General features: G+C 43.9%; 1 protein-coding gene across 2 annotated transcripts; it reads right to left on the bottom strand.

Moving 5' to 3' along the window:
• Positions 1 to 3073: 3073 nt before the first annotated feature.
• WDR86 (WD repeat domain 86) lies at positions 3074 to 23988 on the bottom strand (the record flags this gene model as incomplete). Of its 2 annotated transcripts, none has more annotated exons than XM_083467147.1 (6): positions 3074 to 5241; positions 7039 to 7142; positions 12370 to 12505; positions 17362 to 17794; positions 19342 to 19483; positions 23826 to 23988. In XM_083467147.1, 6 exons carry the CDS (start codon positions 23986 to 23988, stop codon positions 5023 to 5025), a joined length of 1197 nt encoding a protein of 398 aa, XP_083323273.1. In that variant the 3' UTR covers positions 3074 to 5022. The 2 variants fall into 2 exon arrangements, with proteins under 2 accessions (XP_083323273.1, XP_083323274.1); XM_083467148.1 differs by lacking the exon at positions 23826 to 23988 and adding an exon at positions 22737 to 22885.
• Between the last annotated feature and the right edge of the window lie 734 nt (positions 23989 to 24722).

Here is a 24722-nt window from a genome sequence, read left to right on the forward strand (position 1 = left end):
GGCCTCTTGACTGGCAGCAGGAGGAAGAGACAAACAGGAATTGAAGGCGGTGAGACCTCAGGGACAGTGGAAGCCGGTGCCCCAAACGTGAGTTTTTAGTCTCCTGGCTCCAGAGCAGCTAAAAAGATTTGTCACTGGGGTCACATCCATGCCATACATTTAAAGCGCTCATATCTCACTGGTAACAGCCATGGTCTCCCAGATAATCCTGGGATGTGTAGTTCGTTAAGGGTGCTGAGAGTAATGAGCCGCCACAGAGGTACAATTCTCAGCACCCTTTATACAAACTACAGTTCCCAGAGCACTTTGCGGGAAGCCATGACTGTTGAAATTGAGGAACAGGAAATTGTCTAAATGGCTTTTGTCATGCATGCTTATAGTTGAAACACCATCCTGAGCAAATCAAGCATCCAGAAGTGTAAGCGAGTTTAAACAAAGCTAACATGCGTGGATGTTGAATTATGGGGAAATTTTAAAAATAAATAATATAAGAATACAGGGCTAGTTCAATTACACTACACCATAGGGCATCATAAGTAAGGGTATGAGCAAGAAGCAATTCCAGAAGGCCCAGGAGAAGCAGGCAGCAGTGGTGAGGAGAAGGGATTGCTAGGAATGAGATCAGGAGATGCTGGGGAGCTGCCATGTTTGCAGGCAAGCAGGCAAGGCACATGGCAGGCTCTTCGGTCAGTGGGGCTCAGCACCCACCTGGACAAATGTGCCAAACTCAAGCAGCCTGGATTCAACCTGGGAACATGAGCCCTTCAGGGGGCCTCTGGCATTTGAGGATGATGATAACATGGATAGAATACTGCCCTACTTTACAAAAGAGGTTATGTGGAGAAGGTCCATAGCACCTCCAGCTAGTGCTGGGAGTGCTCCTTTCCTGAAACCCTGGAGAGCTGCTGCCAGTCAGTGTAGACAGTACTGAGTTAGATGGACCGCCGGTCTGACTCATGTAAGGCAGCTTCCTGTCTTCCACTGAAACATTAATGGGGAGACGCCTCGCAAGCGGCTTCTTTTCGTAAGGAAGCCATCCATTAGCACCTACCATGTGCCATTTGGCTTTCCTTTTTAAAAATAAGTTTTAAAAATTTGTAGAGTTGTCACATTTATGAGTACTATGAGAGCTAATTAGTGTAGAAGCCATTAGCCCTGCGTCTTTTACTTGGAACGCTGAAAGCACCCCAAAAGCTGCCACTCCAGCTGGAAAGAATTGTGCAAGTATTTGCAGTTTGCACAGCAAGAGTAATTGGCAGAAGCGTGAGAATGTTGTAATCTGCTCAGGAACAGGGAAGCAAATAAAAGATGCATTCATCCACCCCAAACGAGCAGGCAGAAGAATTGGCTGGAAGCCTCAAAAGCCGTCCCGTCCCCCCACCAACTCCCTGACACTGTAGGACTGGTACTATTGAAGTCAATTGAACTACTCCACAGTCTCCCTCACTGCCCCTTTTTCTCCTGTGTCCAGTTAACTCTGCTGCTCATCCTTGCTCAAATCCTATCAAGACTGCAACCCCCGAATAAGAATAATAATAATACAGTCATTTAAAAATAAAATATTGGCCCATGCCCTGCAGGGAGCTCTTGTGCAGCTTGCACCAAATGCTCCCCTTTCTCCCTTCTATCTTAGGGATATTTAGCCTCTTGTTTTTTTTCCCATATATGAGTTATATGAATGAACTTTATTACGGTCACAGACCAGCAGAAGAAAAAAGTTCCATATTTGTATTTTTTGTACTTCTGCCATCCTCTGGGATTTCCCATTAGCATGATGCTACCTCCATTCTTGGCTTCCTCTGTTTCCCCTCCATTTCCCTCAGCACTGCCCACCTGAGTTGTTATTAGAGGAAATGGCTGTTTCATTAAAGGCAAACTGAAAGCAAGGTTTGTCACCTGCTTTGGCATTGTATGGTTTTTATTATTATTATTGAAACGAAAAGCTGCTGGAGGGAACCAGATTAGAACTATGAGGTGGGAATGGTAGCAGTGGGAGCACCAATTGGGATCATTGTAGGGGCAGTGGGTGAATGCACAACCTGCTTTGGTCAGCTAGCAATTGGGTCTTTTTAATTCAGTCTAGTGAAGAGAGAGGATAGATAAAGTATACACACACTTCATATTTATATAGCGCTTGCACCGTTCAAAGCATTTCACTGCATACACTATTTGCAGTAATCCTTACACCAGCCCTGTAAAGTAGGCCAGTGTTATTGCAGATGAGGAGGCTGAGGTTGAACTAATAGGGCCAGGTAGTGTATTTGTGGCTGAGAGATGTGAACCAGCAGCCTCACAGCTCATTCTCTCAAGTCACTACACCAGGAATGGGCTTTGGGAGGAAAGCAGTGATCCCTGCTGACCCACCCACCAGCAGTGCCTTCTTGAGTTGGCTTTCTAGCAATATAACTTGCTGTTTAGAGGTATAGGATCAGCCTTGCGGGCCAAATTTGACAGAAAGTGGGACTGCCCTTCTGTCAGCCACCTCACATCACAATGACATCAGGTGCAAGGTGCTTTGAAGTCCCAAAGTTCGGTTTCAAAGCACCTTGCAAGTCGTTGCTAAAAGGAAGGATTTCCCCCTCTGCTTTTGCAGGGGATTCCATGCAAATCCTTTCCTGAAACATTAAAGGGTTTGGCTAGAATGCTGCCAAAATGAGCAGGATTTAACCCTACATGGCTGATGAGCAGGGTTGTTAATTCCTACTGCTTTGGCTGCATGTGTTTGTTACCTGCTGATAACAGGTGCATGCAGCCAATGCAGGATTTAAGTCCATCGGATGATAATAATGAGTGTTGTCAGCTGATGGGAAGGTGTGCATGGTTAGAGGAAAATGGTCTTATAGGCCAGCTTGGATGCCTTGGTGGGCTAAGATTCGCCCACAGGCCAGAGGTTCCCGGTCCCTGGGATAGAGGAATACAGTACAGCACTTACAAAATTGCTGCCTTCCTTTTCTCCCCCATGCCAGTTATATTGCTTGTATTAAACTTACATTTGATGCCAATGCTGTAGAATATGGAAGCCTTTCTCCTACTGTGATTAAAATCAGTCCAAAAAAAGAGAGGACACATTAAGTGTTATCTCTATGACAGTTTTTATTAACCCCCCCACCCCCGCTTTGTCACAGGCACTGGCTCGGTATGCTACACAACAAAGAAAGCCACACACAAGTGATTAAAGTACTTGTTTCAGTTAAACACTGCTACAACAAAATCCACAACATCATAGTTACATATTTATGGCTCAGTGGTTATCTAAACAAACATCAGAAGGAGAAAAGAGAAAACCAGGGTAAGAGATTGCTTCCCCAGGTGGAGAAGCTTAGCCACACAAGCAACAGAGGTCTTCCAAAGCCTCATGCTAGACTCCACTTCCTTTGTCTTTCATGAACAGAAAAGCAGCTCACACAGCCTCCACTCCACACACATCCCATCTCAAGGACAGCTTCCAAGTCACTCTGCTGGGCCCATATTCCACACATTCACACACACACATCTTTGCTGCAAGGGTTCCTCTCCAGTGAAGGACAGGAGATGTATCTCCCTGCTCCTTCTGCCACCAAGGAACCTACACACCTTTACTTCTGAAAGAGCTTACGTCAGACCCTCATTCCATCACCAGTCCCCATGGAGATTATCACAAGTATCTCCTACCCACTTACAAAAAACACTCCATATTTTACCCTGATAGAACCCAGACCAATTTGCTCCAACCGTATCCTCATGAAGACAAGCCCAACCATTTTCCAGTTCCCAAATGTTGCCAGAAACCTCTCGCCCTGAAACCCAGTTTTGCTTTTAAGAATCCAGCCTTTTGCTTTTAACAGAAGTTTGAAAAACAAATCAGTAAGTGAGGCTTTTTGTGGCCTGGAGCTGAATATGCTCATCTGTAGATCGAACTCTTGTTTAAGGGTCATCTGGAGAGGCCAGTGCAAAAGCTCACAATTCACCACAATGGCAATTTCTGCACATCACACTAAACTAAGCCATGGCCTAGTGCAGATGTAGAAATGTGCTGGCTCCCCAAGTGGAAAGGCAGCTGTGCAAAGTGCTGATTGGTGGGTGGCTGTGATCCCACCTTGGATGAAATATACTTTGCATATGCATCATGCTCTATGGGGAGTGGGGGGGGGGTTGTAAAAGTGCCATATCATTCATGAACTTATCCATCCATTTAGCATGATTCATTTGCAAATAATTGCAAAACTGCTCTGAGGAGAACGAGGGATTACAGACATCAGTAATCAGTCCTCTGCTTAGCTGGCTCTGCTGCAAAACCCAGAGAAGCAGTTTCCCCTGGTGTTAAATTATGGAATGGGAATATGTTGTTAACAAGGCATTAAGTACACATCCAACGCACGGCAACTGCTTTTTTCTGCATGTACCATTAAATACCTTTCCAGGTCTGGGCACAAAGCAAAGTTACCATACACCCCTGTTCTGTGACACGCCACCTAAACATGACATCAGGCTCCCTAACCTTCTATGACTGACCTGTTAAAGCTCTGGCTTCCACCCCTGAGTCTTCCTTGCCCTCTCCCTTTCTGAGCGGCTCCTAGTTGTACTGGCTCTGTGGGCCCAGTTGCTTAGAAATCTGCACCTGCAGCGTGCAGGATGAGACATCTCTGTGGGCGACAAATGGTGTGTGATGCAGTAGGCCAACAAAACGGGCATTTCTATATGTTCACGAGAATAGATACATCATCATGAAATAGGTATCTGTCATAGTTCACTTCCCTGCTGCTTTTTTGTTGCCATTTCATCAGCATCAGGCCAGGATCGTGCCCACACAGCTTGTGACCCACCTTGCTGAACGCAGCCCACCCAAGATACAAGGCTGTGGCCAGCCAGGTGCTTGATTATGGCAGGTGGGCAAGAAATGCCAGGACATGGAATCTGAGCCCCTGATAGGCCTGCTCAGTATAATGAGCTACAGGCTGCATTTGGCTTGGTAGGTCAGTTGGCTCAGGCGTTCCCTTATGTAGTCGACTGGGTGCTTCCTGTCCTCTCGCACCAGCCCAGCCGTCACACGAGCTCCACGGCCTCCTGCTCCCCCCTGTTTTCCTGGTGCACCATGCAGCCCACTTTGTTGTTGAAGAGCCGAGACAGGCTTCCCTTCTGAGAACGCCTGCCCTGGATCGACCTCTCCTTCCAGCGCCGCTTGCTCCGCTTGCTGACCTGCCGTATGTCCCAGATCCTTAGCGTGCCGTCGTGGGAGGCCGTGTACAGTAATTCGTTGTGAATCTGGAACAAAAGTGCCGTATTTTAAAAGGGCAGCTTAACCATAATCACAACACAGCACACAGAAGCAGCTTCTCTGTTCCCTTTTTTGTACAACCCATTTGTGGAGCGCGGTTTTCTCCCTTCCATCTGAGCCCAATCCCAGGTGTGGGTGGGGTGGCTGGTTACAAAGGTGTAAAGCAACAGCCTCCTTTATTATTTCATTGTACAGTGGACACTCGGGATGCGAACGTGATCCATGCGGGATGCAACCCACAGCGTTCGCAACCCACAGCGGCGCATCTGCGCACGCGCGGGTTGCGATTCAGTGCTTCTGCATATGCGCGGCCCCTGAAACCCGGAAGTAACCCGTTCTGGTACTTCCGGGTTTTGGCAGGTCTGTAACCCAAAAAAACACAACCTGAAGCATCTGTAACCCAAGGTATGACTGTATGGTGGTTCAGCTTGCGGCCCTCAATGCCTTTTTTTAGTGGCCCTTGGCAAAATTTGACACACACCCCAACCATCACACTGCCTCCCCAAATATGCTTTTCAGGGGATCAGCAACATCTGGAGGACCAAATGTTCCTCACATCTGTGATATGTGACAGGTGAAAAGACACCCACAGTTTTGTCAGAGGCAGGACCTGTTCATGTGCAACCAAAGGGAGCACACAAAGAAAGCGGGAAGTACTCCTTTATTCCCCCTCACCCTGCCTCCAGCATGATGAGAAGAAGAAAGTGTGGCAAGCACAGAAGGAACAAAGTCTGGCAGAGGAGGCCTGCTAATGCCTACCACTCAGAAGCAGACACAACACCCAGTGCGTGAACCCAGCTTCAAACCGATAGTGGTAGGAGATGCAATCCTAATTTTATTTATACTTAAACACCTAAGTGATTTTTAACAAAGTGTTTCAAATGTAACGAAACCTGAAGAGGCATCATTATCTTGACCTCCTGGCTCCCACTTCCTGCAGGCTCCATCCAAAAAACAAAGGGCTCTTGACTCATCCCACTCCATGCAGCACAAAAGAGCAATAGAGCGTTGTTTTTTCCAGGGAGCTGCTCACTGCCATGTGCCTATCTTGGCTCACGAATGTGAGTGCATAACAGAAGAGCACAGCCAATGCCTCTCTCGCTGCTCACTCTGACGGAAGCTTTTGGCCTTCATCTCAGGCATGTTGGGTGCATAATTATGAGAGGGCTCTGCTAAAGAGTCCAGTTCTGTTTACTGGGGAGGAATGGGTGAAATAGCTTTTTTGCATGTGCCTTAGCTCACTGAGAGCTTGCAGACTGGGGTTATAGCAAGCAGCCAGGTATGAAGTCTACGGGGGCTGGCTTGAATCCCCAGGTTGCCTAAGCAACATTTGACCGGATATTGTGAATTAACTTAGGACCCAGTCACCATGGATGGGTCTAGAACTTATTTTAAAGCTGTCTAAGCAAATCAACTTCATAGGGTGACCCTATGAGCAGAAAAAGTAGAGCCTTTTTCTTAAGAATCTACCACATCCATCATTGCACAACAATTGATGAGTATAGGTAACAATGTCAGTCCATTGTTCCATCTGGCTGAGCCTTGTCTGGACCAGCGGGAAGGGGCTTTTCAATGCTCTTTTCTATCTACCTGGAGATGCTGGGGATTGAACCTGGGACCTTCAGCATCCAAAGCATGTGTTGTAAAAGTGAGCTATGGCCCAGCCTGCCATTAATAGCTAACAGAAGGAACCCTTAAGTGCTTGTAAAGGAAGTGACACCAAACCGTTCCTGACCCACAGAGCTATAGGCAAGTGTTGTGCAGCTGCTCTTTGTGAGGCTCACCTGGATGCAGTTAATAACCAGCTTGTGACCTCGGAACACTCTTTGCAGGATGCCAGTCTTGGTATTAAAAGCTCGGGCACAGGCGTCACCGCTTCCTGTAAACACTGTAATGAAAACAAGGGTGAGGGACCTTTTCAGAATAACTTTTTTTTTATTCGTTTGCTATTAAAATGTTTGTTTTCTCCTATTTTCAACACAAAGGGTCAACTCGGCAGGCAACAAAGCGAAGATTCAAACTACACAAGATAAGTGTCATTGAATTCATCAGAACTTACTCCCTCATAAGTCGCAGATAGGTAACCGTGTTGGTCTGCCATAGTCAAAATAAAAAAAATTCCTTCCAGTAGCACCTTAAAGACCAACTAAGTTAGCTCTTGGTATGAGCTTTCGGGTGCATGCACACTTCTTCAGATAAAGTGATCACCTAAGAGATCTACAGCAAACCTCTTCAGAACTAAAATACCCAGCAGATGAAGTTAGACAACAGATCAACAGAGCCAGACTGATACCCAGAGAGAACTTGCTGCAAGACAGACCCAAAAAAGAAAATAACAGAACACCTCTAGTCATCACATACAGCTCCCAAGTTAAAACAGTACAACGCATCATCAGAGATCTACAAGCTCTCCTGGACAATGACAGTTCTCTTTCTCAAGCTCTGGGAGGAAAACCTTTCATTGCCTACAGACAGCCACCCAATCTTAAACAACTCCTAACCCACAATAATACTACAACCAGACTTAACACGGACACTGGCACCAGAGCCTGCAATAAACCCAGATGCCAACTTTGCTGCCACATACACCCGGACAACACCATTACTGGCCCCAACAACATCACACATACCATCTCAGGACTATTTAATTGCTCATCGTCTAACATTGTGTATGCCATCAAATGCCAACAGTGTCCTTCAGCTCTCTATATTGGACAAACAGGCCAAACCTTACGCCAAAGAATAAACGGACATAAATCTGACATCAAGAATCACAAAACAGAGAAACCAGTAGGAGAACACTTCAATCTCCCAGGACATTCTATACAAGATCTCAAAGTAGCTGTTTTACTACAAAGGAATTTCAGAAATAGACTGGAAAGAGAAGCTGCTGAATTACAACTCATTACCAAACTTAAAACCATGGAGAGACCTGGTCTGAACAAAGACATTGGATTCTTATCTCATTATACATGACTAAGCCATTTTTCACCTTCTCACCCCTTGCCTTTTCCTGTAAGACCTATTGCAATCGTTAAGAGTCGTCAACAGGCTCATCTCAGCTATCTGCCTATCTCCCATTCCCACCATCCTTCTGAGTAATACCCCTCCCCACCTTCTCACTATATAGAAGGATCTGGCAACTTCTGTTTCAGTGTATCTGAAGAAGTGTGCATGCACACGAAAGCTCATACCAAGAACTAACTTAGTTGGTCTTTAAGGTGCTACTGGAAGGAATTTTTTTCCTCATAAGTCGGTTCAGGGTTGTAGCCTAAAGTGAGTCTTATAAGGGGAAAGGGTGGAACAGAGAAGGTAAATGTGCCAACCCTTTGGGAATTATTTTCAGCTAATTTCCATTTTTTGATAGCTAATTCTAATTTGATAATCCACCCTGAGGCTGAATGTAGCACTCAATAAAATAATAATATATGTAAGGGAAGTCGTAATGTATTTTTTCGCTTTTTAGCCTCACAACAAACTTGCAAGATAGGCTGGGATGGGCACTTTCCCCAATTCTCTTAGTGAAATTCACAAGGAGGGGAACTGAACCCAATTATCTTATATATTTTGGCACTCCTCATCTTTACATTTTTTAAAATTTATAAGCATCCACCAAATACCAAAGATGGAAACAACTGGAACATGCAAAAAAAAGCCTTAAAATTTATGACATCAATAAGAATTTATGACATCAATTATAAATTAAATCAAAGCTAAACACCCTATATAGCCATGTAATTTCCTTTTCTATCAGTTAGGCACGAAGACCAAATATACCACAGGATGTAACACAAACAATGAATCACTTAGCAAGCAGAATGAGATTTTCTTTTCTTTAATTAATTGTTTGAACAACAGAGCAAGTCATTTTTAATCTTAGTGTCTTCTAAAAAGGGGCATTTCTATTTGGAATGTGTTAAATATTCTTTTTCATTCAATTAACCCAGGGCATTTTTTACTTTGAAAAGGTATCCTGCTATAGAAACCCATAATCACAGGGTTCATGTGATAAACATAGTCAAACAAAGGTTGCATTTACAATCCAGACATGTTGTAAAGCAAGAAAGGGCTTCCGAAGGGTGCCATGCCTGTCAAATTTAGAGTCCTCAAAGGTAATTCTTTGCCCTTTACCACCCGCAGAGGTAATAGCTCCTCCCAGCACTCACATGGGATCTTTCTCCTCCCATCTAGCAATGAATTCTTATTAATGGGTCTAGGTGGCAAACAGTTCTGGGTTGCAAAGAGTGGCACAGCCTCTGTTAGGTGTATTGGGAAGTGAAGGGCATTAGGAGTGAATTACACGCAATGTCCAATTCATCCTTAAGCTGCTGTTTTCTGTATTCAAAGCTAAAACATATCTGAAGAGGTCAAGGCCCGTGGCTCAGTGGCAAAGAGCATGTTTTGCCTGCAGGTTAGATGGCTGGTATCTCCAGACTCTTGCCTGAAACCCTGGAGAGCTGCTGCCACTCTCTGCAAACAGTACTGAGCTAGTTACAGGTAGGTAGCCGTGTTGGTCTGCCGTAGTCGAAACAAAAAAAAAATCCTTCCAGTAGCACCTTGGAGACCAACTATGTTATTGGTATGAGCGTTCATGTGCATGTGCTTGGGCTCAGAATAAGGGAGCTCCTGACTGGCTATGGTGTTAGGATGACAAGACATGAAGGAATGCATTGCTAAAGCATTCTAGAGCCAGCAGCTTTTTTGCAGCTCAGGCTGCAAGGGGTAGACTCTTAGCTTTAGTTGCCAAGGATGCTTTCTGGTATGATTACTTCAGGTAGGCAAACATCCTCTCTACACTTTCAGTTCTAGCATGTCCAGGCTAAGAGGGAAGGAAACCTGTTGATGCAGAATGGGCATCAAAACACAACCACAACTGTTTTCAGCACAAATCGTGCCACTTCAGCTGTATGCTTGCTGCACATCCAATATGCAACTGGGGTTGTGTCAGCATGAATAAAGTCTGAAAGGGGTATCAGATTGGGTATATGTAGAAAAAAGTCACGCAAAGCCAGTAATGCCCTCTGAGAACATTTATTACTTTACATCCAATTACTACATTGTTGGGTGGTTTTTTTTTAACAGAGATCGAGAGAACAGTCCAAGTTTGCCAACTGCCAGGATGATTTTGTGCCATCTGGAAGCATTTATTCCTTAAACGCAAAGGCCTTGGTCTGCTGCTACAGAAGGGGAGAGTGTGACTATCTCTGGATGAACAACGGACTGTTCTGCTTTTCTACCAAGAGCAAGGATGTGCAGGGGGCAAAAAATAAAGAAAGACCCAGCTCAGAATACCTCTGCACTTGCAGCCCAAAATTACCTTAAAGTACCCTCAATGTTCAACTGAAAGTGGGGGGGGGGGGGGAGCATAATATAATTTGCAGTGTGGCTATGCAGCTTAATCTTTTGGGCTAGCAAGGTAGGGTACTGCCAGCAGGGGAAGAGCCCCAATTTAACATTTGGCTTTTAACTGGTAGCAGCTTATGCCAAGGGCATAATCTGCCAGGCACACCTCTGATGAAAGCCCCATTGGAATGAAGCCACCTGGACCATGGGCAGTGGGAGCATGAGGAGGAAGTTAGCTGCTAGTGTAATTCCTCACCGCTGCAACCCAATATGCTCATTACCTACCATGCAGCTGAAAGGGATTCGAGCCTACAAGTTACAGAGTCCCCTCTCTGCAGGCCAGAACTCTGGGCTACATGGATCCATTCCAGGGAGTTCATGCCAACACCTACATGTTTCTACAACAGGGTAGGGAGTCCTTTTAACCTGACATGCCAGATCCTTATCTCCCCACACCCCCATGGAAATATGACAGCTGGCTGGGCTGACCCATCTGTCAATCATCTGATGTCATAATGGCATCAGGCTACTGATATCTGGGTAGTCCTGCCTACCTGTCAAAGTTGACGGGGCGGGGGGTGCTTTGCCAGTGTGTTCCCTTCACCTAATGAGCAACCTCATCAGGTGATGAGAAAAGGGGTTATATCCTGCTACTTTGGGTGCACAGCCCCAACCCTGTGGGGAACAGGGGGTGCAGCCAATGGAACATTTTATTTGTATTCATGTACTTAAGCCTAGATTGTTTTTTTCTTTGTAATGTTGAGTTTATTATGTGTTTCCTAAACTACAGATTATTGTTATTTTGAATTTACTGACATATACTATATTTTGTATATTTGTACTTTTAATGCTTTGAATGTTTGCTGTAAGCCACTTTGGGCACAGCTTGTTGTGGAAAAGTGACATATAAGTAAACTCAATCAAAGACCTGCCCTTGTATATCAGCTGACATCACTCACCCATCAGCGTGACATCAGCTGGGCATGGTTTGGGTGAAAACGCCTTGTAAGCCAAACTGGACTCTCCAGCAGGCCAGGATTGGCCCACAGGCTGTAAATTCCTCACTCCTGTTCTAGGAGGTCTTTGGTTTTTCTGCAGTATAGTTTGTCCACAAATGCCTGGAAAACTGGTTTAACCAGAGACCACAGCAAGCCACCAAAATGAGATTTAAAGCAATAACCACAGCTAAGTTTTTGAAAAGATGTCACTCATTCACAATCTTCATCCTTAACAGGATATTTCATCGATATTCATCTGCTTTCACTTCTTGCAACATCTGTCAGTTAGATTTTTATTGTTTGCAGCCAATTTACTTATTACTTACTTTCAACTATTTATATACCACTTAATCACCAAAGTTGCTAAGCGGTGCCATTACAAGCTCTGCAACATACACAAAAACAATTTCACAGGCCTGGTCTAAAAATATAAGCGTGTCTTCAACTCTAGCAAAGTGTGCCAGGTGAGCAAAATGGCATCAGGGATGAGAGGAAAGAAAATTCAAAATCTGAAACAAGATGTGTGACACCCTTTTTATAAGGAGCTAAAACTCTACATGAGCCTCTGCCTAGCTCTGTGTTGTTGGCTTACTTAATAAAAGAAGGAGAATAACATGGGGGTGATTGTCTCCTTCATACCATCAGGACTTGGATAGTTGTGGCAAATTTCTGCTATAAGGAGAATACATAGAAGGTGGTCGTTCCTGGACTAACATATCTGTTGCCAGTGGACAAAATGAGAAAAGGCAATTGGGAGGGTTTGTTGGAACTTACATATTCCAGCATGGTATTTCAAAGTGCTGACGCTGTGCTTGTGAGCCTTGAATGTCCGGACTCGCTCCCCTGTATCGGCCAACCAGCATTTCACCGTCCTGTCTGCACTCCCTGAATACAAGCGCCGATTCACAAGCTAAGAGGGGAAAGAGAGGAAAGATCACTTTCACGAGGGAGCATTGTTCGGAGTCATGGTCATTTTCAGCGCTACCTTCCCCCAGCAAAAAGAAAAATGATGACACAATTCAATGATATGATTGCAATGTAGAAAGCAGCACAGCTTTTGGAGCTCTAGCACAGACCTCTGATCTTATGTTCTGCACGCAGCCAGGGCTCCCAGTGGGCCTCCAAATGGCTTTGAGATGTCAAAGAGGAACAGATGAAATAGCTCTCACTCTGCTAGTATAATTAGGAGCAGATCCTTTAAAGCTAGTGAAGCTCCATCCCTTTGCATATATCTGTAAATAAACCACGTATCATGAAGACCCCACAGTCTCCACTGTGCCTCATTCCCAAAAGGAAACATGAATCCTGGGTGAGCACCTGGAACTCCTGGAATATCTCACCATTCAGAGACTGGGGTGGCATGCAACAATAGAGTATTAAAAACAGTTTAAAATAAGTGACACTCACAAGAAAGGGAGAGGTGTGTGTGTGTGTGTGTGTGTGTGTGTGTGTGTCAGATGGCAAAGGCCAGGGTAAAGAGTTGCATTTCAGCATAATGAATATGCTAGATGCACCTCTGTGGGGAGGAAATTCAATAACTTCCTGAACTTCTTAGAGCAGTTGACCTACTTAGAGGGCCACCTCTGCTGAGCTTAACACCCAATAGAGTCTGTAGAAGAGGTAATTACTGCACAGTGGTACCTCGGAAGTCAAATGGAATCCGTTTTGGAAGTCCGTTTGACTTCCAAAACATTCGGAAACCAAGGTGCGGCTTCTGATTGGCTGTAGGAAGCTCCTGCAACCAATTGAAGCCAGGTTGGACATGCAGGTTCCAAAGAACATTTGCAAACTGTAACACTCACTTCCGGGTTTGTGGCGTTCGGGAACCAAAATGTTTGAGTCGCAAGGTACCAAGGTATGACTGTTTTTGTTCCTCAGAAAACGGAGGTACAAATAATCCCTTGTATATGCTTCTAATTTAAAAGACAGTGGATTAGAATGACTAACCCAATGACTTGGGTAACATAGACTGGAGGTGGCAATTCAATTCAGGATTATAAACAAGCAAATCTATATGTATTTAGTTAATGGCAAGCAGTTTTTTTAAATGTAGGGTCAGTTACAAAACTCTGGGCTCATCTACACTTACATTTCGCCCTGTGCTTTCTAGGCAGAGGTCCATGTCTTAAAGTGTGGTGTCAGAGCACCTCCCCGCCCCCCTGCTTTCCCCAGGAAAAACTGCTTTTAATGCTGAATCTTAACAAGCAACAATTCGGGTTTTCTGCAGATTGACGTTTTCTCCAATGCAGAAGTAAAAAAGCGGGTTTTCATGGGGAAAAGCACCAGGCCAAACAAAAAAGTGCTCCAACACATGGCTTTAAAGAGCAGACGTGTTCCTAGAAATGTGGCACAAAAGGAAGTCTGGATGAGGCCTCTGAGAAGCTGCACACTCCATAACCAAAGCCAATGTCTCCTACCAATTCATATTTTCAGCTATTTTCCTCTACAGAAAACATACATAGGCAAGAAACCCACAAAACAGCAAACTTTCTTGTTCAGAAAACTTCGGTTTGGTGCAGGTTCCCCCTCCCCCTCCTCCTGAAGGAATGCTTGCTTCCAGAAGAGATCCATTATTTTAAATAAAAGAAACATTTCATGCAACCTCCCACAACAGTCATTTGGCTAATGGAATGGAAAAACAACTGCAGCCGTAGGGCTTAAGGTATCCTATATCGTGAGGCACATACCAAGTGTGTTACAGGAAAGCCTATACACGATTTTTGCTTCATTTATGTCAAGATAAAATAAAGTGGCCAATCTCTGCGAAACGTGCTTTTAATTTCTTTCATTAGAAAGACAGGCATGCCTTTCATCGACAAGAGCAGAGATTAATTTCCCATGATTAGCAAGGGAAGGGAGAAGCGGGAAAGAGCCCTTTCCACCATAGGTTTCTTCCAAACTTATCCAAACCCTAACAATGCCTGATTTTTTAAAAAATAAAATAGCTGGGGAGACACAAATCCCAATTATAATCTGCCTGTGGCTTGAAGAAGCAGCAAACGGCTTTGTTGCTGTGTTTTTCTTGGCTGGCATTGGAAAAGGCTTTGTTCACTCTGGCTAATTTCCCAACAGAGCGGCTGTTGGAGAAAAGCACAGCACATCACGGAAAACAAGGAGTACAACTGCGCTCGTACCTCTTAGGGAATGTCTGCAGAGTGGCAACTGCCTGAGCTCCTAAAAGACAGATGCTCTAGCCTTCTGTGGCATTCGCAGGCTGCATCGTGAAGCGCGCTAGGCAGGTCCCCCGCAATCGCTTCTGCTGTGTGGACAGCTAGAGAAGCAGACAGCATGGAGGCGTCCGTCCTTTGCACCAGGGATGGGAAGCATCTCTGGCCCTCCAGAGCTTGCTGGGCTCCCACTCCATTCAGCCCCAGCCAGCATGCTCAGTGGTCAGGGATGATGGGAGTTGCACTACAACATCTGGAGGGCCAGAGGTTCCACAGCCCTGCTTCACACCAGTGGAGCTTGCAACCCTTTGTTCAGTGGCGCTTGCAGTATCTTCATATCCCAAAGAAAGGAGGAACTTGGTGGAAACTCATTTGACAAATTTCTCAGGTCGTGTTGTCAATACTACATGGGATGGCTTTCATCCCATTTCACTTGCTTCGTGCCATCCCATAAAACATGGAGGAAGAGCCTTAGCCATTTAATTTCCAGCAGGCCAGTGCAGCTTCTCCTCTCACTCATCCCTGGCCATGTTCACATCAACATGTTTCATGGAATCACAGATAACACTGTCCACACATGACTGACTCAACCCTGGAAAGCTTAAATTGACACCTACTCATTTCCACTACTGGATAGGCATTCGCAAAAATGTGTAGAAGGCAAGATTATCTATCTCTACCTTGTAGTTATCCCACTGCGTGGGGCAAATAACAGCTGCTTCCTGATCAATGCCTTGCTAAACCATCCATTGAAAGTGCCCTGTGTTAAACGCAGTCATGCAGTCAGGTACAGTCCTCACGCTTATTCGTTTTTATAACATTCTTCCAATGAGATCAAGGCGTCAGTTAACCTCTGCAACAATCCTGTGAGGTGGGTGTCAGAAGCTTTTGGGCAGTACACCCAAGGCACGTGCCTTATTCAGCTTCTCAACACTATGACCTGATGAGCCACAGCTGAACATGTGGATTCATTCCACTAAAAGGCAAAACACCGCTGACATGAGGTAACTGGGTTCTGTCCTTAGCATTTGTTTTGTGACAACTCAACATGAAGAAAACACCCATTCGTGCTGCAGTCCCTGAGTGGTGGTGGACATGTGTTTGTGAGCCAGCTTGGCAACTTTCTCAAGGCTGTTCAGTGAGCGTCATTGCTGAGCAGGATTTCAACCTGCATTCTCTATGCCCAAGGCCAGCATTACTCACTCTACTAGTCTACAAATCATAACATTGAAGAGATCTTTGTGGTGGATAGAACATGTTTACAGTGATAATTTATCTCCCGCTCCAACTTTCTGTGGTCCCTTCCCTTGCAATTATACAAATATATTTTTCACAGGGTTGCATGGCTTTTCACAGCTCCCCACATGGAATCATGCCTGCACAGCTGCCTTTTTCAATGGTTACCGCACCACAAATGTCATGGGTCAGTGACAGAGCAGCTGCTTTGCATGCAGAAGGTCTCAGGTTCGATATCCGGTATCTCCAGGGAAGGCCAGGAGAGAATGCTGTCTGAATTCCTGGAGAGCCACTACCTGTCAGTGTATACTGACCTAGATGGACCAAGGGTCTGTATGAGGATACTTCCTATGTTCTTCCTAGAATTAGTCTCTCTCTCTCTCACACACACACACACACACACACACACACACACACACACAGTATGTAGCTCTCGCCTCAATGCAAGGAAAATAAAATCCCAGAGTAGTTGACAGACATGCTCCGCATATATGCAGCTGTTCAAGGCTATTTCTGTATCTTTCTGACCAAAGAAATCTAGAAGAGAGTTGCTCAGAAGTTCCTTCTGACCACAGTTCTCAGAGATGTGCTCCATCCCAATCAGATGCAGAAGACTATTCTACTTCTTTTCTTTGTCATAGAGTTCTTCAGTTCATCTCATTTGTGGACACACTATGACAGGTGCTATACTTTTCCTGAATCTCTCCATGTATGTATTGCAATATGTCAGGAAAGACCTTGTTTAAGTATACGACACTGGGATAAGTTAAACGAGATGAGCGCCACAACCCCAGAGTCGTTTGTGACTGGACTTAATTGTCAGGGGTCCCTTTACCTTTACCTTTTACTTGGGCCATTTCTTACATTAGTTCTATTACTATAGAAGTCCTTTATCCACACTGGCTTCCTCTGCTGTTTTCTCTTCCCAACAAATGCTACCCTAGTTGGTTGCCCAGTTGCTCCAAGCAGCAACACTGGCCTTAGTGAATGGCTACATTCGCACATAATGCTAAGCCTTAACCATGGCTTGTACATGAGTCACCTTGCATACATTCAAAGAAGCCATGGTTCATTCTCCGAAGCTTGGTTCATTTTCCAGCTGCTCTTGCCTCATGCCTGTATTTTGGCATGCATTTGGGGTGCTGTGGTCAAACAAACCAAGGTTAAGCAAGACACCTGGATTCCAATGTGCCACCAAACAATCTATGGTTTGTTAGCCAACTACAAAACACATCACTGATTGTACCCATAAACTGTGGTTAGTCTGCTGGGCTGGGTTCAGACATTCAAACAAAGGACACTTTGGTTAAACAAACCATGGTTTAGTGTTATGTACAAACCAGGCCAATATCAAGTCACTTACCTCTAGGCAAATGACAGATCCTTGATGCTCTTTGAACACTCTCAGCTGCTCGCCAGTCACGATGTTCCAAGTCCGAATGGTGTAATCAGTGCTGCCTGAAAAAAGCTCCCTGTTTGGAGCATCAAGTATAAGACATAAGACGGCCCCAGTGTGTCCCAGCAAAGTTTGGTGGCAGCGCCCACTGGACACCCACCAGACCTTGACAGTGCAGTCTGTGCTCCCTGTCACCAAGAAGCCCCTGCTCAATTTCTCCTCCTCCAACTCTTCCTCTTCTGAATCCTCAAGGACATCCTTGGAGGAGTAAAGAGCCAACGTCAGAACACAGTTCCGGTGGCCTCGAAACTCCTGGATTGGCTTCTCCTTATCCACACTCCAGCACCGTGCTGTCCTGTCATAGGAGCCACTGAAGAGATAATCCTTGAAAACCAGAATCCTGTTGGGGGTGGGGGAATAAGCCACATGTCAAAAGAGTTTGAAGTTTTCCCCCAGCTCCTTCTGCCTGGCCTTATAATGTTTCTTCCAGTAGCACCTTAGAGACCAACTAAGTTTGTTATTGGTATGAGCTTTCGTGTGCATGCACACGAAAGCTCATACCAATAACAAACTTAGTTGGTCTTTAAGGTGCTACTGGAAGGATTATCCCCCCCCCCCGAGTACGGCAGATCAACACGGCTACCTACCTGTACTTATAATGTTTGTGCTTTAGACTGTCAGCATGTAATCCTATACATTTCTACTGAAAAGTAAGTCCCACAGAATTAAATGGGGCTTACACTCAGGTAAATAAGATTGCTATCTTAATAATCCTTGTACCTTTTTTCTCAGTTTTATTAGCTGAACTGCTGTATGCAGAACTAAACATAGTATCCCACATGAATATATTTTTATTCCCCCAATTTGCATACTGCTTAATCACAGTCATCTCTAAGCGGTGTACAGAATATCCAGTAGAATAAAACTAAAAATGAGTTAAAACAATACAGTAATGTCATAATTCAGTTGTGAAGCCTGCTGGAATAAAAATACTGTGCTAGTTCCTTGAATTCCCGGCTAGTTTTCCAGAAACTTATTTATATCTAGATTAACTGGAATGGGGTCAGATTAAATCCTGGAGCAGCTGAATTCTCAACCTTATCCACTAATAGCCATGGTTGCATGCCAGCCATAGTTTCCTAGATGGTTTCTCTCCTTAAACAAATTGTGGTGCAGCCCTGTACTGTAAGTGCTTGGCCACGTGGACAGGTGAACTTTATGACAGCCCTAGATTTCCCCAAGTGCAATAAAACTGAACACTGCAGATGACCAACTCTAAAGACGGTACTGTATAGTAGCCCTAAGGGTGGTCCTCTGTATTTCAGCCTAGGTTGCCAATTTATCTAGAAATTCCATTTGCAAAAAGGAGAAGTACATTTGGCAGCTGACACACACACAAAAAGGATCCCTTGCTTGCTTGCACACAGAATGCACGTTTAGCATAACAAATCAACGTCTGGCTTTAAGCTTCTCTGGGGGGTAATTAACAGCAGGGCAAAATTCCAAATCTTTAAACAAAGCTTTAGCTGTATCCCCCCTTTCTTTCTTTTTTACTACTAAGAAGTATGCTTAACACAATGCTTTTTAATCTCTTTATCAGGTGCAGCTGTTGCCAATTTCATTCCCAGCAGAGGATTCGGTTCAGTTCCTCCTTGTTCTTCTGTCCGTCTCTCTTGCCCAGGCTGAGGCTGCGTCAGCATTCTTGCTGGAATAACTAATCGCATACGGCCAAGAGCATGTGTAGCAGAAATTTAGGCAATCCATTTGTGCAATACAGCACAGGGAGGAAACGACTGGTTTTGAACAGAATCAGAAGTAAGGATGGGGGACCTGAGGAGGTTAGCTGAGGAGCTAACTAGCATCAGATTACAGGTTGTGACAAGCAAAGAACGCAGGGTGAGGGGAGAAATCTAGGCAGCTCTAAATAAAAGACTCTGTGGTACCTACCTGTTGACAATCGATGTGTGCCCTCGGTAAACTGCCAGGCACTGGCCTGTCATCACGTCCCACTTTCGAATTGTGTGATCCGCACTACATGTAAAAGCAGCTTCATTTTCTAAGTGGCAAAATGTGATGTAGCTTTCATGTCCTGGGGGGAAAATATACAGAACTAAGAATGATCAGTACAAATTTACTGAAAACTACAAAAGGAGATTTTTGTAACAGGAACTTGTGGCTGTCCAGATGTTGTTGGATTTCGGCTCCCATCAACCCCAGGGCAGCATGGCCAGTGTCCAGGGATGATTGCAGTCCTGCAGTCTCTGGAGGATGACAGGCTTCGCTGCCCTGGTCTTGTAACAGGAAGGTTTGCATCACACTCTTAAATTGATTACTGTGGCAGATCTGAAAGAACCTTTGTACTGGTCTTATGCTAGTCTGTCAGGACTTCCCTCAAAGGATTCCTGGGAGGTGTGATTGTCAGTGCCTGGAATTTTCTACAGACCTGCAACCACTTGAAGATCTACAATACCCTGGATTGCCAGGAAAGGGAGAGATGTCTGCTAAACCTGTTCTGAATCTGATATAAATATGTCCTTATGCAGGGCCCCCCCGGCCAGGACAATTGCTCTCCTTTTAAAACATGCTTTCTACTATCTCATACAAACCACAGCTCTATGCCTCAAAATTCACACTCCAGTTGTATAAAATAATAAATGTTGGAAATGTAAGGAAAAAGAAGGTACTTTTTACAATATGTGGTGGGAATGTAAGAAAGTGAAGGACTTCTGGGAAATTATTTATAATGAGATTTTTAAAATGCTGAAATATACATTTGTAAAAAAAAATCCCTAGAAGCCCTTTTACTTGGTATTGTAGGTACAGAGATTCATAAGCATGATAAAAAATTGTTTTTATACGTGACAACTGCAGCAAGAATACTATTAGGCCAACGATGGAAGCAGGAAAAGAAGAGTGTCAGATGAAATTGATGGATTATTCTGAGTTGGCAAAATTGCTGGTGAGTTGCTGGCGGAACCAGCAAGACCAGACTTTCCTGAAGGACTGGAAGAAATTCACGATATATTTGAAAGACAATTGTAATCAATTGACATCGCTTGTAGAGTTACAAGAAGTTTTGTAAGGAGAACTATATGAATTATTGCGAAAGAGGACCAAGAAGGAGTTTATTTAGGATTTGGATTTTATAGCAATAACTATAATAATAAAATGCAAAATTAGAAAGGAAGTTAGAAAACCATCAGTCCATTAGGATGATGGAAGTCCTAGGCAGTGATAGCCAAAGGTCTGTTATGTTGTTCAAGATGGGATGTTATGTTTGGAAAACATGTGTAAAAACCAATTAAAAATATATTTTAAAAACAAAAACAAAATTCACACTCCAGCAATCCAGTGGTGCTGTTAGGTAATTTTTAAACTCTGGACTCAATGGTTATGGGGTCTGGGGTCCCTGCCTCCCTGCTCATTTTCCTGAGTGCAGAGCCCTAGATGGGCTGGTCTGATGTCTTGCTGTTAGCACTGACCACCATTGTCCTGTGTTTTTCACACAGAGATCAATGGGACCTGTTCCCAAGTACGGTAAGTTGCACATAAGGATTTCAGCAAGAGAATGGGTAGGAATTAAACCTCCCCCTATTCACATTCTCCACATGCGTGGGAAGAATGCAATCTATATGAAAGATGACTAACAATTTACGTACACTTTGGAAATTCAAGCTTCTTCTGACTCAATGTTTTTACTGTTTCGAATATAGTTTTTCTTTTTTTTAAGTCCACCGAGCGCCTTGTTTAATAGGCACTTCCTTCTACCTACATGGTCAGCTTCCATGTTCTTTAATCATTTTGAGGTCAATCTATGGAAATTGTATAAAAAGTGGCCTTTCTCATTCTGAAGATGAAAACAAACTTAAGAGCAGACAATCAAGCTGTTTACATGAGCCCTTAGCGATTATTCAGTTGCAAAAGAAACAAACAAAAACTAACTAAGTGAATACCTAGAATTGGCTAAACTTACAGACTCAATAAGAAATCATTCAAAGGAGAGAATGGGGTGTTTTTTATAAAATATATGAAAAATGGAGGTTCCCAGACCGTCACTTGGCTTAGAGTAGATTAAAATCCAGAATGTTTCTCCACAGATTTACCAACTGAATACAGATATTTAGAAAAAGGAATTATCAAATAACGTTCATGGGTAGTGGAAGACATGTTAGGAATCAAGGAGTCAAGCCAGAAGTTGCAAAAAGACGGCTTGCACTCTCTACGAAGAATTGTATTTGAAAATGCTTGGTTTTGAGGCTTTTTAAAAATTTATTTTTCTTTTTCATTTTTTATTGCTGATATGCTTTTTCTTTTTTCTTCTTTTTGTTTTAATATTCTGATTATTTGATGTGTGTATGTATGTATATGAAAAATCAAAATAAAATTAAAATATTTTTTTTTAAAAAAACTGCTTTTAAATAAATAAATTTAAAAGGGAGGGAAAAAACCTGCATCAAAACTCACAAAAACAACTCCAGGAAAAGATTTGTTTAAAGACCTTCTAAGTCAGGTTTTCAATGTTTTTGAGTCCACGGCTCCCTTGACCAACTACATTCTTTCTGCAGCACCTCTGTGGGCCTCTGGAACCTAGTTATGTCACCCCTGCAGAGCTGCCAGCCCCTCACCCCTTTTCAAACACCCTCCCTTGTGGAGTGTTCCCTCAACCTCCTTTCCTCTCCCCTCTCCTTAGGAGTCCTCCAGGCAGCCACTTTTGCTGTCCCTGGTCTCTGAGCTGCCCCCCACCCTGCCCCAAAGAGAGGTGCCTCCTCACACTGCCCCACTGGCAGAGACGGTTCCTGCCCCCCCCCCCACTCATTCATCCCAAGTTGCCCATATTGTTGTATATAGTGGTAGCTCGGGTTACAGACGCTTCAGGTTATAGACTTTGCTAACCCAGAAATAGTACCTCGGGTTAAGAACTTTGCTTCAGGATGAGAACAGAAATCATGCTCCAGTAGCGCAGCATTGCGGGAGGCCCCATTAGCTAAAGTGGTACCTCAGGTTAAGAACAGTTTCAGGTTAAGAACGGACTTCCGGAATGAATTAAGTTCTTAACCTGAGGTACCACCATATTTGTGATGGGTTTTAATTTATGCATGCCGTTTGGGGAGCCAATGTCTTGGGTAGCATAAAATAAAATGGCTTCTCCAGAGTCAGTCTTGAATGAAAAGGTTTTTAAGCAAAGGTTGGATGGCAACCTGTCATTCTGAATGATCTAGTGGATTCCTGCATCACAGGGGTTGAACTATAGGGCCCTCCAACTCTATGATTCTATAAAATTGCCTCACAACAATTTATATGTGTGTGTTGTATGTGTGTGTCTTAAATATATCATCATCTGCCTTCTCCCATGAAGAAAAAGGTTTCCCGTCCTCATTTGAAGGAATCCTCCAAGGATTCAAGCATGGCAGGATCTCAGCCGTCTGACTAAGCAGACAGACACACTGCAGCTTGCCAGGTATGTTATGGGCTACCACAACCACACAGACATTAATATCACTTAACCAGAATTTGGGAGGGGCTGTGTGATGGACAGACCATTGGGGTCATCCTCCAGAAGACCATCAGCCAATCATGGCAGGGAAGAGAAATGGCTAATCGGGAGAGAGAGTGAGGATAGTAGAGAGAGAATTTGACAGTTTAACTGCCACATGGAGTCTGGCTAGGGAAGTTGCTTAGAGGTTTGTCAGGCAGGATAAACCTGTTTAATTTTGTCATGTGAAAGAAACGGACCCAGAAAGGGTCTTTTACAGAAAGAGTTAGCCATTCTAGGAGGAAAGAGATCTATTAGAAATAGCTCTGTTGTGGGGAATTATAAGTTATTGCTCAAACCTGAAACAGCATTTCTGAAGGAAAAAGTACTGTCCCTTTAACAGTAAAAGTGCTTTATCCTTCATTAAGCGCTTGTTAGTAAAAATACAGTTTCCACTTCCATCGTGCCTCAGCTTTAATTTATACCTAGTTTGGGAAATAAGTTGTCACAGGAAAACCAATATTAAGAATCTTTAAAGCCGATTTATGTTGTACAAGTGCCCTGCCACAGATAGAGAATCCCTGAATTCTCTTTTTTATATATATTAATTTTATTAGTTTTCCAAATTTTAACAAATCAATCCCAATTATTTAAATTTAATACAATTTTTTAAGTAATTAGGTTTCCCACTCCTGTTACAAACATATGTCCATTGCTTCCTGATGTTGCTGCTTCATTCTTCTTTAATCACCTTCTCATCTATTGATTTTAATTCATTTACATAGCTAGCCTTTGTTTCTTCCTTGCAATTAGCAAGAATCCCTGAATTCTCAGTTGTCATAGACAGGTAGGTTAAATCACCCCATATGCGGTCATTTTGCCCCGCTCCCATCTTCACTGAGGGAGTTTGTCACAGGGTGCACCCCAGAATCAGAGGCTAAGGGAAGGTTTACCCTACCTTGAAAATGGGCCCTGCACTGGCTGTCCGCAGTGCTCCAGAGCCGTGCAGTGCCATCTTCACTACCTGTCAGGAGCCACTGGCCGTCTGGGCTGAGGCTCAGCCAGTTGATGCCTCCCTGGTGATCAGTGCAAACTTTCAGTGCCGAACTACTGCTCCCCATCCTGCAGGTTCCACAACAAGACAGGAGCTGGGGTGGAGAGTCTCATAGGGTCAGAGCCAAACAAGGATCAGGAGTAGGCCTTAAAACAGCAGGCTGCATCAAGCCAACTCCAAGGATCATCTTTGGTGCAAAAACAAACAGCAGGGGGATGTTGCGGTCTCTACGAAAAGTGACAAAAAATGTATTAATAATGATAAGAGCAACAACACCACAATAACAAATGATACTAGATTTCTCAGGCACACAGCCATATTAGCCAGAAGCTTGACCATTAAGCTGGCGAACCCCTGCGCCTCCCCCATGAGTAAACCCATTATATTAAACATTTCGTTGTTTATTGTAACATGAGAATAACTCTGGAAAATAAACCTTGAAAAAATATCTGGATACTTTGCCTGGTTAAAAAAAATGGCCAGACTTTTGACTAAAGCCCACTGTTTTTCCACATGTAAGCTTTCAGCTGAAACAGAATAGAACTCTACAGTTCCATGATTCTACTACAGTTATTCCCAATTTGTATGCCAGAGCATTCTGGTATGACTCGGATGAACTACTTACTGTGCCTAAAGGAGGCTTGTCTGAGGCCCTGGGTGTGCCTTCTTTGAGAACAGGTAATTCTGCTGATCAGGTGTGATTGATTGAATGATCCGATCATGCAATCATATCAGATGCAGACAAACAACATAATTGCTTCCCCTTCCCTGCTGTCTGTGATTTTCACTGCTCTGGGCATG

This window comes from Podarcis liolepis (genome assembly GCF_965112155.1).
Source record: "Podarcis liolepis genome assembly, chromosome: 12".
In the NCBI taxonomy this organism is placed as follows: domain Eukaryota; kingdom Metazoa; phylum Chordata; class Lepidosauria; order Squamata; family Lacertidae; genus Podarcis; species Podarcis liolepis.